At 52.4% G+C, this 13,874-nt stretch overlaps 1 protein-coding gene and 1 long non-coding RNA gene across 6 annotated transcripts; one reads left to right on the top strand and one right to left on the bottom strand.

The window, feature by feature from the left end:
• Nucleotides 1-5,561: 5,561 nt before the first annotated feature.
• On the bottom strand, nucleotides 5,562-7,295 carry LOC145515246 (uncharacterized). Its single transcript, XR_014060786.1, has 3 exons — nucleotides 6,603-7,295; nucleotides 6,001-6,044; nucleotides 5,562-5,878 (listed from the first exon to the last, which is right to left on the bottom strand). It is a non-coding gene; the product is annotated as an uncharacterized LOC145515246 (long non-coding RNA).
• Nucleotides 6,820-13,784, top strand: FCGRT (Fc gamma receptor and transporter). 5 transcript variants are annotated; one of them, XR_014060785.1, is made up of 8 exons: nucleotides 6,820-6,923; nucleotides 7,368-7,454; nucleotides 7,789-8,037; nucleotides 8,146-8,421; nucleotides 11,300-11,431; nucleotides 11,632-11,956; nucleotides 12,194-12,310; nucleotides 13,296-13,784. XR_014060785.1 is itself a non-coding variant. In XM_081515080.1 (8 exons), exons 2-8 carry the CDS (start codon nucleotides 7,382-7,384, stop codon nucleotides 13,373-13,375), a joined length of 1,146 nt encoding a protein of 381 aa, XP_081371206.1. In that variant the 5' UTR covers nucleotides 6,820-6,923; nucleotides 7,368-7,381; the 3' UTR covers nucleotides 13,376-13,784. The 5 variants fall into 5 exon arrangements, 4 of the variants coding, with proteins under 4 accessions (XP_081371206.1, XP_081371208.1, XP_081371207.1 ...); XM_081515080.1 differs by having other exon boundaries at nucleotides 11,300-11,569; nucleotides 11,876-11,956; XM_081515082.1 differs by lacking the exon at nucleotides 11,632-11,956 and having other exon boundaries at nucleotides 11,300-11,569.
• Nucleotides 13,785-13,874: the final 90 nt, after the last annotated feature.

Here is a 13,874-nt window from a genome sequence, read left to right as displayed (position 1 = left end):
TGGGCGTGCATCTCTGCCTTGCTTCTATCTCAACAGAGCAAACCATTTCTCTGTGTGCACTCCCCACACTTGTTGTTGTGCTACGTCTCTAACAATAAGCTTTGTACCTGCATTTACGGTTTCTGCCTCCGTGATAAATGCATTTTTCACTGGGGGCAAAGAGCCAGGGAAAAATAACATCTAGCCTCTGGCCCTTGCTGGTCTGGTGGCTAGATTCCCGGTTTTCATCCAGGCTACCTAGGTCCGATTCTTGGGCAGGGAATTAAATCTCGCTTCAAGCCACTGCTCACTGCTGCCTCACTGAGAACAGGACCACCAGGAAGGTCCCCACCCGCCCTTCTTAGAGCCCTGTGACAGCTAGAGACACGACTCCTCGGCACAGATCACAGCCTCAGAGCTTGCCCTCTGCCTGCCTGCTGCTCCCACCCTCCCTGCATTCCAGACTCACTCCCTCCTCTAAGCCTTTGCACTGGCTGTGCCCTCTGCCTGGAACCTCTAACCCCAGGATTCCACCTGCTGCTTCCCTCACCCCTTCACCTCTAGTTCTCACCAACCTCTTTCCATTTGGCAGAACCTCCAGCCCTCCCGGTCTCCCCTCCCTGCCTGAATGTCCCACATAGACAGGAAAGCCTGCTCATGGCTTATTTGTATATTTGTTGCACAGATCCTGTATGACCTGGCACACTGATTTGTTAACCTGTTAACTGCTGGAATACAAACTCCAAGAAGGGGGGGAAATCTCTGCAACCCCAGCACCTGGGACAAACTGTGAGTGCGCCACACATGTTTAGCCAAGTGCATGAATCCTTTTAAGGTTAAATCCCAGATGAATTAATTTAAAAAAAAATTAAATCCCCACATTCTCACAGGTCAGACTTGACCCCTAGTGTTATCCCAAAACCGTCTCTCGGTGGGTGTCGAGCCGAAAGACCCAACTGAGCCAAAGATAAGGAGAAGGAAGGTTTGTTATAACTCGCCACAAGTAAGGGGAACACCGGGGACCTTCCCCAAAGGAGTGTCTCGCCAGCAGCAAAATTGGGGAAGTTTTCAGCTAAGGGAACAAGCACATTCCTGAGGGGGGTGGAGCAGAGGAGAAATCTGCACAGAATTGGGGCAAAGGTTGCCTGAGCCCTAACTGTAGTTATTGAAGTCTGGAGGGGCAATACATTCTATCCTTCACCTGAATGGGGCCCTAGTTACTGCAGAACTCAAAGATTGTACCAGATGGTTCTGTATATCCTTTGAGGAGGAATTAGGACTCTATTTTATTGTTTCTTGACAGCTTTTCTTTTTTTCTGTATCCCCTCTCTTCCAGTAAAGAAACTGTCTGCAGAAGACCAAGGTTTGATTCCCGGGTCGGGAAGATCCCCTGGAAAAGGGAATGGCTACCCACTCCAGTATTCTTGCCTGGAGAATTCCAGGGACAGAGGAGCCTGTCGCAAAGAGTCGGACATGACTGAGCGTTTCACACTTTCACACTTTACTTCGCTTAAGATCGCGGATTACTGAGACCTGTTCAAGGGCAAGCACTGGGGCCAGGCTTAGATCAAAAATGGCCTAGGCCAAAATGGCTTCTCTTACATCAAGAAAGTCATTCCTGGTTCTTTTTCTTCAGGGACCCCCCTAACCTCTCCACTTACACTGGGTCTCATGGCACAGAGTAACCGGAAGCAGTGAACATGCACAGGAACCCCCAACGTTAGCATGAAGACGGCAGAGTCCAGTCCTCCCCTCATTAGCTGCGTGACCTTGACCTTGGGTGATTCTCCGGGAACCACAGGGCTTCAGTTTCCTAATCTGTAAAATCTTGCCTCCCTGCCCCTTCGGGAACATGAAATAGACTCACCTGTGTTATTGGGGGGTAGAACTAGTTCTAGAAAGTGATACTTCTTAGGGAAGTGATTGTGTTGCATTCCTGAGCCTATTGTTAGAGCAAAGCCTAGTGAGACCTTGGCGAGAAGCCCTCGCTGAGTCGCCTTGGCCAGCCCAAGGACAAGAGTCTTTGGCAGGGGACTTCCCTGGTGGTCCAGTGGCTAAGACTTGGCGATTCCAACGCAGGGGGCCCAGATTCGATCCCTGGTCAGGGAACTAGATCCCACATGCCACAACCAAAGATTCCGCATGCCACAACCAAAGATTCTGCATGCCACAACTAAGACCTGGTGCAGCCAAACGAACTAAAAAAATAAAAAGTCTTTGGCAGAAAGCCCGAGAAGTATCAATGGTTATGGAATCCTGGGTCTCCTACAGCAAATCCTGGTGGTTTGTCATGGGATCTTGAGACTATGTTAGCATGCTTCTGGAATATTCTGTTGCATGCCTCTTATAGGTGTCCCCAGTGGTCATTTTCCAGGGAAATTAGCTCCAAGAATGTTTCAAAGCAGGGTCCCATGTTATGATGACAGCAGGCGTCCGGCCTGTTACGTGAAAACAGGGCAGATATTGGTTGTATCATAACGTTTCCTGGCCTTGCATCTATCAGAACAGGCCACAGATATATTTTATTATAGACAGACTGGCGAGCATCGTTGCAGCCCCTTGTGGTATTATAGCACCTATAATAGATTATAGTGGGACCTCAGGGTCTTGTAACAGTTTTTTTTTTTTTTTAATTTCCCTGTGGTCACAGTGCATGGTATGTGGGATCTTAGTTCCCCCACCAGGGATGAAACCTGAGCCCCTTGCTTTGGAAGCGCGGAGTCTTAACCACTGGACCACCAAGTACGTCTGTTGTAACTGGTGGTTGCAATACCTGGGTTATATGAGAGCCAGCACATGCGTATTATGTGTGGAGCAGACACCTGGATTCATTTAACTAGCCCTAGGGCTGCAAGTGGAATCTAGGAATATGGAATTGGAGCGGCTTCAGATGTGTGAGCAGCCTTGCTGCCGTATGTTAGCACTTCCCTGAGCCCATCATTGGAAAACCCTGGAGCTTCACATTGTAGTAGGTCCCAGCTCTGTTGCAGGAAGGGGGACCCCTTCCAGGGCCCCAAACTGGGCTCTTGTCTAACACTCGGAAATGAACTGTCCGAGGAGACACATGTGCTGACAAAGCAAGAGATTTTATTGAGAAAGGGCACCCGGGTGGAGAGCAGCAGGGTAAGGGAACCCAGGAGAACAGCGCTGTCTCATGGCTCGCAGTCTCGGGTTTTATGGTGATGGGATTAGTTTCCAGGTTGTCTTTAGCCAAACATTCTGGCTCAGAGTCCTTGATGGTGGTGCACGCCTTGTTCAGCCAAGATGGATGCCAGAGAGAAGGATTCTAGGAGGTGGTCGGACAGGTGGTGTCTCCTTTTGACCTTTCCCGAACTCTTCTGGTTGGTGGCGGCTTATTAGTTCCCTCTTTCTTACCAGAACCTCCTGTCGTAAAACAACTCATGCAAACAGTTACTATGGTGCCTGGCCAGCGTGGGCGGTTTCAATCAGTGTGCTTCCCCTAACAACTCTGCGGTATTTAACAGAGACCCACGGATTGTTCCAGGGGTGCATATAGATTCTGCTAGAACATTCTAGAAAAGTTTTAGGGACCTATTAAACCAGCCCTGGGTCTTTCACTATTGGCTTCCTTCATTCTGCTGATGCTTCCTGTTCTGGTCCCTGGGGATGCAAGAGTGAGCAAGACAGAGCCAGGGCCTGCCTACCATCTAGTGCAACCCTGGGGACTTTCACCGCATCCTGAGTGGAAGGGAGGCAGTGTGGGGAACAGGTTACTACTACGCTCTAGTATGTGTCCCATGCCAAACCTTTGATTCACTGAAGCCTCTCTACCGAAGTAGATACAATTATTATCCCACTTCCCAGATGAAACTGAGGCTCAGAAAAGCCCACGGGAAAGAGAGGGAGTTTGGTTCCGAACTCTGGTGTGTTTGCATCCTGGGGTCAGGAGGGGGCGCTACAGTGCAGGGCAGAGAGGAGGGGCCGATGTTAAGGTGGTGATTCAAGAAGACCGCTCAGAGCTGCCAGGGCTATGTCCCCAGACACCAAGGGCGGCATCATGAGTGAGCTCCCTGTGCTGTTGCTCCAAAGGGACCTTGGTTCGTTTTGAAGTTGGAACTAAGCGCCCATATTTTCATTTACCACTGGGCTCTGCACATTTCATAACTGTCCTGCTGCTTTCTATTACTTTATTATGGGCCCCTGGGGATGTGATAGTAGGACCCCACGGAATCTAAAAGGTATAGGCGAAGGGACTTCCCTGGTGGTCCAGTGGTTAGGACTCGGTGCTTTTACTGCTGGGGCTCAGGGTTCAATCCCTGATCAGGGAAACTAAGATCCTGCAAGCTGCATGGCACGCCCTGCAACCCCCCCCCCCGCCAAAAAAAACCACGCATGAGCAGGGATCATTAGAGCGTAGGACCCTGGGGATAAGATATGAGACAGGCAGCAGATGCTGTAAATGGTCCCTGAAGACACAGCAGGTTCCAGGACACTTAGCAGCGATTCCCGGTGGGTCTTAAGGGACCTTGAGAGCTTTTTCTTTTGTAGCAGGAAGGAGGAACATTATGAGGAATGTTCAGGTCGGACCTCTGAGAGGCCTCATGGCTAAACCCCAAGGTCATTCTAACAGGAGGAAAGGAAGATCCAAATGGGGACGCTACAGCAGAGTCAAGGGAGGGCACCCTCCGCGACCGTGACCATGCTAGGCTGGATAGTGTTCCCTCAAAGCTGCCTATGCCCTAGCGCTCCAAAGCCTGTGACTACATGACCTTGTTTAATAAAGGAAACTTCGAAGACGTGATTAAATTCAGGATCTTGTGATGGGGAGATGATCTTGGATTATTCAGGTGAGACCAATGTCATCACAAGGGTCCTTAGAAGAGGGAGGGTCAGCAAGTTCCTGAGAAACGCGCAAAGTTTCTTGCCTGGTCCGCCAGCAATGCAGGAGACAGCAAGACGAGCCATGGGTTCGATCCCTGACTCAGGAAGGTCCCCTAGAGGAGGAAATGGCAACCCATTCCAGTATTTTTGACTGGAAGAGCCCATGGACAGAGGAGGCTGGTGGGCTACAGTGCAGGGGGTTGCAAAGAATCGGACACAACTAAGCGCACACACAAACACATGGTTAAACACATGTGTCAACTTGGCAGGGCCACAGTGCCCAGGTGTTTGGTCCAACATTATTCTGGATGTTTCTGTGTGGGTGTTTGAGGGTGAAATGTACACGGAAATCAGTGGACTCTGAATAGAGCCGACCACCCCCACCATAATGTGGGTGGGCCTCGTCCAATCAGTCGAAGGTGGAAAACTGACCTCCCTCCTCAAGCAAAGGGGAACCCTGAAAGCAGATTGCCTTTAGATTTCATCTGCAAGATGAGCTCTTCTGGGTTTTCCAGATAGCCTGCCTTTGGACTTGAACTGTAACTCTTTCCGGTCACCTCTATCACATTTTTAACTCGCCTAGTTTCCACAATCACGTGTGCCAATTCCTTATACTAAGTCTCTTTCTCTCTATATATACATCCTGTTGATTCTGTTTCTCCAAGGCACCCTGACTAATATATCATATGACCTAGCAAGTCCACTCCTATGTATATACCCAAAAGAAATGAAAACAGCTATGCAGGAAAAAAATTTTTTTAAAAAACAACCTTGCAAGCAAATGTTTACAGCAGCATTATTCACAATAGCCAAAAAAGTGAAAACAACCCAAATGTCCATCAACTGCTGAAGGGATGAACAAAGTGTGGTCAATCCATACAATAGAATATTATGCAGCCGTGAAGAGGAATGAAGTCCTACCGCATGCTGCTGCTGCTGCTGCTAAGTCGCTTCAGTCGTGTCCGACTCTGTGCAACCCTATAGACGGCAGCCCACCAGTCTCTGCCGTTCCTGGGATTCTCCAGGCAAGAATACTGGAGTAGGTTGCCATTTTCTTCTGCAGTGCATGAAAGGGAAAAGTGAAAGTGAAGTCGCTCAGTCGTCTGACTCTTAGCGACCCCGCATGCTACCATGTGGCTAAATCTTGAAAACAGCACACTGGGAAATTCCCTGGCATACCAGTGGTTAAGACTATGCGTTTTCATTGTGATCTTCTGCAAGTCCTGCGGGGAGGCCAAAAAAAAAGAAAAACCCCACAGTACACTAAATGAAAGAAGCTAGATATAAAATGCCACATTAATTTGAAATGTCCAGAATAGGCAAATCCATGGAGACAGAAAGTAAATTTGTGGTTGCCAGGGGCAGAGGGGAGAAGGGACCACTTAATGTGTCTGGGATCTCCTTTGGATGATGAAAAAGTTCTGGAACCAGATCATGGTGATGGTTGCACAACATTGTGAGTGCATCAAATGTCACTAATAGTAACTCCTTTGTATTGTGCACTTTACCACAATAAAACAAGTGAATGGAAGCATTATAGCAAGAATGTGGGCTGGAAGTGGGAGGCTGCATGATGCCCCAAGTATGGTGTAGAATATTGGTTCTGTGCGTTACTGAGGTCATTACCAGAAGATATTAAGGAACTGCAGGGGCACTTTAAGAGGCCCCTTGGGGGAGGAAGGAAGAAATGTGGAAGCTGGAAGACTTTTATCACCGCAGGCGTTAGTGACCTTGTTGGGGTGGGGGGTGGACAAGGAGGTAAGGAGGGGACCCACACAGACCTCTCAATTTGGCACTCGGATAATACTGACTCCCAACTTTGTCATGAATTTGCTGGGTGGCTGACATTCTCAAGATAAGAAAATCAAGGAGCAACAGCGCAAGAGAGAAAAAAAAAGACAAAAGTTTCTCGAGAGAGGCAGAGACGGACACTCAGCCAGGCCGGGCCCTGGGCCCGGGGTGTGCCCTACAGCTGTAGGGGCGGAGTTGGATATTCCTGGAGTCGAGGAGCCGTCGTCTCTGGACAGGATGTGAGAGAGGAACTGGGGTCTCCAGTCACGGGAGCCAGCTGGGGCCGCAGAGGGAAGGGATCGCGGCTGCCAGTGAGTCCGGAGCTGGGGCCCCCAGACCGAGAGAGGAGAGGGCCGGGCGCAGGACTCCCGGGTCTCAGGGACGAGGGAGCCGGCGATCTGGACTTTGGGGTCCGAGGGAGGAGGGGACGGGACTCGCGGGTCTGAGGGAGGAGGAAAGAGGAGGAGGAGGCGGGGCCGAAGCCTGAGCCAGGAATCTCAGCCTATCCAGGCTCTGTAACTAATTAACCAGCGCGGATCAAATTAGTGGGTGAAAGTTCATCGAGGAGGAGGGCCTTGTTGTCATCCTCCCGCAGGGATCGAGCTTCTCCACCTGCAGCCGCGGGCGCGCGGCGTGGCCGAGCCGAGCCGAGCCGAGCCGAGCCGGGCCGGGCCGGGCCAGAGCTGCGGGAGGGACGGCGGGTGAGAGGGGCGGGCCGGGGGTCCGGAGGAGTCACGCGCCCCCTCCCGCCCCAGGTCTCCCACTCAGGATGCGGATTCCCCGGCCTCAGCCCTGGGGGCTCGGTCTGCTGCTCGTCCTCCTGCCTGGGACGCTGAGCGCAGGTGAGGGGCTGCCGGGGGCTGCCGGGGCTGCCGGGCACGAGGGAGGTGCCAGCCTCCGAGTAATGAGCGAAATCCGAGGTTCCCCGCTCGAGCCGGGAGACTTCCTTCTCGGCCTCATTTCGTCTGGTTTCCCACGACCTTCTCCCTTTGGCGGTGTGTCTGGAAAACACCTATCCCCTTCTTCCTGGGACTCTAGCCCCACCTCTGAGTCTGGCCTCCCCCGCCCCCCCGACCCCGCCAGGGTCTGGCCCCTCTGTCCGGGGTGGGGTCTTTTCTCTCTCGGGGTGTCTGTCCCATCTAGGTCCCCCGCCCCATCTGCTCTCTTCGCCGGCAGAGAACCATCGCTCGCTCAAGTACCACTTCACCGCCGTGTCGGACCCCGCCGCGGGGACCCCTGCTTTCTGGGTTTCGGGCTGGCTGGGGCCCCAGCAGTACCTGAGCTATAATAACCTGCGGGCGCAGGCTGAGCCCTGCGGCGCGTGGGTCTGGGAAAGCCAGGTGTCCTGGTATTGGGAGAAAGAGACCACGGACCTGAGGAACCAGCAGATGCTCTTCCTCCAAGCTCTCCAAGTTTTAGGCGAAGGTGAGACGGGGACTTCCTGGGCTGGGAGCCTGGATCCCGGGTCTGAGGGAGAAGGGGACGCCGGCCCCCTGCTCCTGGGTCCCTCTCATCCGTGTGTGGGCACCCCAGGCCCCTTCACCATGCAGGGCCTGTTGGGCTGCGAGTTGGGCCCTGACAATGTCTCGGTGCCGGTGGCCAAGTTTGCCCTGAACGGCGAGGAGTTCATGATGTTTGACCCCAAGCTGGGCATCTGGGATGGTGAGTGGCCTGAGTCCCGGACCGTCAGTATCAAGTGGACGGAGCAGCCAGAGGCAGTCAACAAGGAGAAGACCTTCCTCCTCTACTCCTGCCCGCACCGGCTGCTGGGGCATCTGGAGAGGGGCCGAGGCAACCTGGAGTGGAAGGGTGAGCAACCCCCTGATCACCACAGGCCCCTTCCATTCCCACGGCCTCATCCTCTTCGCCAGCCTCTCCCCGTTGGCCTCCCTGCCTCCAGCCCACCCTGCTCTCCCACAATCACGTCCTGAGGGTCTTCTTCCACCCCCAGCGGTCCCCAGCCCCTCTCCTGCACACAGCCCTCCCTCAGGGCATGGCTCAGGCCCCTCGGCCTGGCATTTCGATCCCACGTGGCGTGGCCTCTGCCCCTCACCTCAGTCTCGCCTGTCTCCATCTGCCCCACTCGGCCAGACGCAGTCACCCAGAGCCCCTTGAGCTCGCCCGGCCCTCCCATTTCTCCACCTTTGCCAGTTTCACTGGCGCCAGAGGCCACTGGTGTCAGGTTCCACTCTGGCCCTGAAGTTTTTTTTCTCGCCTCCTTCAGACGCCCACAGGACCTTATGTGACCTCCATTCCATACAGTATGTGTCACTCTGAGCTATAATTATAGGCATGCCTAGGGAATTCAAGGGCTGCAGTTTAGAGCTCTTTTGTCCTCAGCCTCTCCAACATTGAATTTCCTGCTTCTAAGATCTCAGCCCTCAGTTCAGACTCTCCTCCACCTAGGAGTCAGATGAAAGTTTTAAAAACATAAATGAGCTCCCATCACGCCAATGCTTAAAAGCAGACCAGAGATTCCTGCTAATCTTGGATGAAAATCCAAACTCTGCTCCAAGGCCTGCAAGCCCAGCATGGTCTGGCTGCTTTCCACCGCTGTAATTGCACAATGCCCCCAGCGACAGTGGACTTCTCCCTTTCCTCCAATATGCCAGGTTCTTTGCTCCCTCAGAGCCTTTGCACCAGCTGTTCCCGCTGCCTTTTTTTAAAAAATAATTAATTAATTAATTTACTTTCAGCTGTGTCAGGTCTTCATTGTGGTAACACTGCAGGCTTCGCTCTAGTTATGGTGCCCAGACCCAGTTGCCTCGCAGCACGTGGAATCTTAGTTCCCCGAGCAGGGATCAAACCCCTGTCCCCTGCATTACGAGGTAGATTCTTAATCTCTGGACCACCAGAGTAGTCCCTAGTGTTCCCTTTGTTTTTGATTCTCTTCCTTGGTCTCCAGCCAGGACTGGGTCCTTTTCATGCTAGATGTTTGACCTTGAATGTCCACTCTTCAGTAGGGGCCTCCCTGGCTAAAGGGTGCCCCCCCAATCGCACCCCCATTATTGTCTCTCATGCCACTGTTTTTTGTCCATTCATTCATTATAGCATCTTTCATTTTTTGTTGTTTTTTTTCTTGAGGTGTGACTTACCTATCTAAAGCACACTGCTCAGGGACTTTCCTGGTGGTTCAGTGGTTAAGACTCTGAGCTCCCAATGCAGTAGGCAAGGGTTTGATCCCTGGTCAGGGAACTAGACCCACATGCCACACAGTATGGCCAAAAAAAAAAAGTACATGGCTCAATTTTTTTTTTGGGGGGGGCTGTGCTACTCAGGGATCAAACCTGTGCCCCCTGCATTGGAAGCACAGAGTCTTAACCACTGACCACTAGGAAAGTCCTTGAACCTGGAATTTATTTGTCCAGAAGTTTTATATTATGGATTAAAATTTTTAAATAGTTATAGGACTACCACTCAATTGTAAAATTTCTTCTTGTGTCTGTTTGGGAACATTGTGTCTCTCAGGAATTTGTCAAGTTCATTTAAATTTCAAGTGTGCTGGCTTGAATTTTTTCATATCCTCTCACTATTGAATGACTGTAGGGCCTGTCTTATTTTCCCTCACCACACTTTCATAGCCTGTTTCCGTTTCATTTATTTAGTTTTAAAATATTTACTTTTGGCTGTGTCGGGCCTTAGTTGTGGCATGCAGGATCTTCCCTTGTGGTGCTCGGGGTCTTCATTTCGGCGAGTGGGCTTCTCTCTAATTGTAGGGCATGGGCTCGGTAGTTGCAGTGCTCAGGCTTAGCATGCTGGATCTTAGTTCCCCGACCAGGGATCGTACCCACATCTCCTGCATTGGAAGGCCAATTCTTAATCACTGGACACCAGCGAAGTCCTCCCTTTCATTTACATATATGCAAATATTCATCTCTCTGGTAGCTCAGAGAATCTGATGGTAAAGAATCTGCCTGCAATGCAGGAGACCTGGGTTTTATGCCTGGGTTGGGAAGATCCCCTGGGGAAGGGAGTGGCTACTTACTCCAGTATTCTTGCCTGGAGAGTCCCATGGACAAAGGAGCCTGATGCGCTATAGTCCATGGGGTCACAGAGAGTTGGACATGACTGAGCTACTAACACACTCCTTTCATTAGAACACAAGCTCCATGAGGACGGGGACTTTTGTCTGTCTTGTTCACTGCTGTATCTCTAGTGCCTGGAAGAGTGCCTGGCACATCCTATGGTAGATGCATGTATGTGTCATTGTAGGAAGGACTGGAAGAGAGATGGATACCCTCGTGGTGGACAGGCTGGATATCAGTACCCCTAAGAAGGCCTTTCCCCCTTTATCGTTATGCTCTCTAGGCTCAGGACAGCATAAGGGATGATCAGGTGTAGCATGGGGGCTTCCCAGGTGGCACAGTAGTAAAGAATCCACCTGCCAATGTAGGAGACGCAAGAGACGCAGGTTCGATCCCTGGGTGCGGAAGATCCCCTGGAGTAGGAAATGGCAACCCGCTCCAGTATTCTTGCCTGGAGAGTCCCATGGACGGAGGAGCCTGGTCGGCTACAGTCCATGGGGTCGCAAAGAGTCGGACACGACTGAGCGACTGCGCACACAGCACAGAGCAGCACAAGGCACGTGGTGGGGCCTGCTGGGTGGAGGGGAAGGAATGGAGGCCTCTCTCTGTCTCTGTGCAACCCTGGGCCTGGGGCTTAGGCCTGTCTGTCTGTTCGTCTGCAGAGCCACCCTCCATGCGCCTGAAGGCCCGACCCGGCAGCCCCGGCCTCTCTGTGCTCACCTGCAGTGCCTTCTCCTTCTACCCACCTGAGCTGAAGCTGCACTTCCTGCGGAACGGGCTGGACGCTGGCTCTGGTGAGATGGACATGGGCCCCAACGGCGACGGCTCCTTCTACGCCTGGTCATCACTCACAGTCAAGAGTGGCGACGAGCACCACTACCGTTGCGTGGTGCAGCATGCGGGGCTGCCCCAGCCCCTCACGGTGGAGCTGGGTGAGGTCCTGCTGGGGAACTGTGCTCCCGACTTCCTGTTGTCTTTTCTCCCTCTGCTGCAGCAACCCTTCCTGAATCTGACTGCTTTCTGCCCCACCACTGCCAGTTCATCCAAAGCCTGACAGCCTTTTGTCCTGCATTGCTTGCCTCCCTGAGTCTGAGTGCCTTCCATCCTGCTGCTGCTGGCCTCGTTGATTCTGGCCACCAGTTAACCGCTATGGGAAGTCCTCCCTAAGTCTGACCACCTGCCGTCCTGCTGCTGCTAGTCTTCGGGGAGTCTGACCATTCGTTGTCTGCTGCTGCCAGGCCTCTATGAGTCTGATGTCCTACTGCTCTGTGCCCGCCCCTCCTCTCCAAGTTGGAACACCGCCCGCTCTGCTGCCACAGGTCCCTTGACCAGAGTGATTGAGACCCCTCTTGCTACAGCTGGTTCTTATACCCAACCCGGGGGCTTTCTAGATCTAGCACATCCTGGGAGTGGCCTTCCCCTTCTCCACACCCACTCCCCACATCCTGGTGCTGGGATCTCTGGGGTTGGGAGGGACTGCGAACTCCCAGTCCCCTGTCCTGACTCAGATGTGGCAGAGGGTCCCTTAAATATCTCACAACATTCTCTGACTGCAGAATCACCAGCCAGAACTTCGGTGCCAGTGGTCGGAATTGTCATCGGCTTCTTCCTGCTCCTGACAGTGGCTGCGGGAGGAGCTCTCCTGTGGAGAAGGATGAGGAAGGGGCTGCCAGGTGTGGGACAGGAAGAGGGAGGTGCCTCAGAGAGAGGGGTAGAGACCCCCTCCAAAAGAGGGAGACACATTCCTGCAGGGACAGAGAGGGACAGAGACCCAGAGGGAGATGGGGAGAAAGAAAACTAGAGGGGAGAAAGAGACTCAGAGGGGGATAGAAATCCATAGAGTAGGACAGAGACTGCAAAAGACACAAAGACACACACAAACACCACACACCACACCCCCCCCCCACACACATACACCACACACACACACATACACCACACGCACACCACACACACACACACACACACACACCCCACACACACCGCCACGCACACACCACACACACACAAACACCACGCACACACACACACCCCACACACACACCCCACACACCACACACACACAAACACCACACACACACACCACACATACACATACCACACACACACCACACACACACACACACCACGCACCACACAGACACCACACACACACCACAAACACACAAACACCACACACACACCCCCCCCCACACACATACACCACACACATACCACACACACACACACACACCACACACACACACCCCCACCACACACACACACCCCCACACCCACACCGCCACGCACACACCACACACACACACACCACAAACACACAAACACCACACACACACATACCACACACACACACCACACACACATACCACACACACACCACACACACACCCCACACACACACAAACACCACACAGCACACACATACACCACACACACACACACCACACCACACACACACACCGCACACACACACCACACACACACAAACACCACAAAGCACACACATACACCACACACACACAAACACCACACACACACACCACACACACATACCACACACACACCACACACACACGTGTGTGTGTTGAGGGGAGGGGCAGTCAGAGACCCGGAGGATTTCAAAGATTCTGATGATCTCCCCTGTCCCTCTTTTCTCAGCTCCTTGGATCTCTTTCCGTGGGGAGGATGTAGGGGCCTTACTGCCCACTCCCGGCCTGTCCAAGGATGGTGAATCTTAGGATAAAAATGCATTCCCAGCAACTGCCGATTATTCCCCATCCTGGCTGTTACCAGCTAATGTCCTCAGGTCCTTTTCATGCTGTGAGACCTCCGAGAATCCTGGTATTTTTGAGCCTCTGGAAGGAGCCCGATGCCCTCCCTCTGGATTTCTCCTCCTGTGATCTGCCTCAGTTCCCCCTCCTGATATATATGGTTCTTTTCCAGCTCCACGTATAACATGGGTTTGGACCCGAATCGTTATGTTCTCATCGTTTCAACTTTTTTAGGGAATTGTGAGGGGGAATAAATGGTGTAAGCCTTGGGTTTCAAATCTCTCCTGAGGCTAACTTGTTGCCACGGTGGAATTTGCCAATTTTATATACCAAGTCATGTATTTTTAATGAATAAATTTCACAAATATTTACTGGATGTTTGTGCCAGGCATTTTGAGGAATTCTTGGATGGAGTCTGATCTGACTTCTTGGTGTAGCGGGAAGAGTTGTTCTCTCCTTGAGGAAA

The sequence above is a fragment of the Giraffa tippelskirchi genome, chromosome 7 (genome assembly GCF_054371585.1).
Source record: "Giraffa tippelskirchi isolate mGirTip1 chromosome 7, T2T-mGirTip1v1.2.pri, whole genome shotgun sequence".
Taxonomy (NCBI): domain Eukaryota; kingdom Metazoa; phylum Chordata; class Mammalia; order Artiodactyla; family Giraffidae; genus Giraffa; species Giraffa tippelskirchi.
This window is presented reverse-complemented; position numbering and strand designations above follow the sequence as displayed.

Excerpts from the sequence above, each read along its gene's own strand:
- FCGRT (XM_081515080.1), top strand. The coding sequence starts at position 7,382 with ATGCGGATTCCCCGGCCTCAGCCCTGGGGGCTCGGTCTGCTGCTCGTC. Across the intron at positions 8,038-8,145 it reads TCTCCAAGTTTTAGGCGAAG|GCCCCTTCACCATGCAGGGC; the intron begins GTGAGACGGGGA and ends TGGGCACCCCAG. Across the intron at positions 11,570-11,875 it reads GCCCCTCACGGTGGAGCTGG|GCCTCTATGAGTCTGATGTC; the intron begins GTGAGGTCCTGC and ends TGCTGCTGCCAG.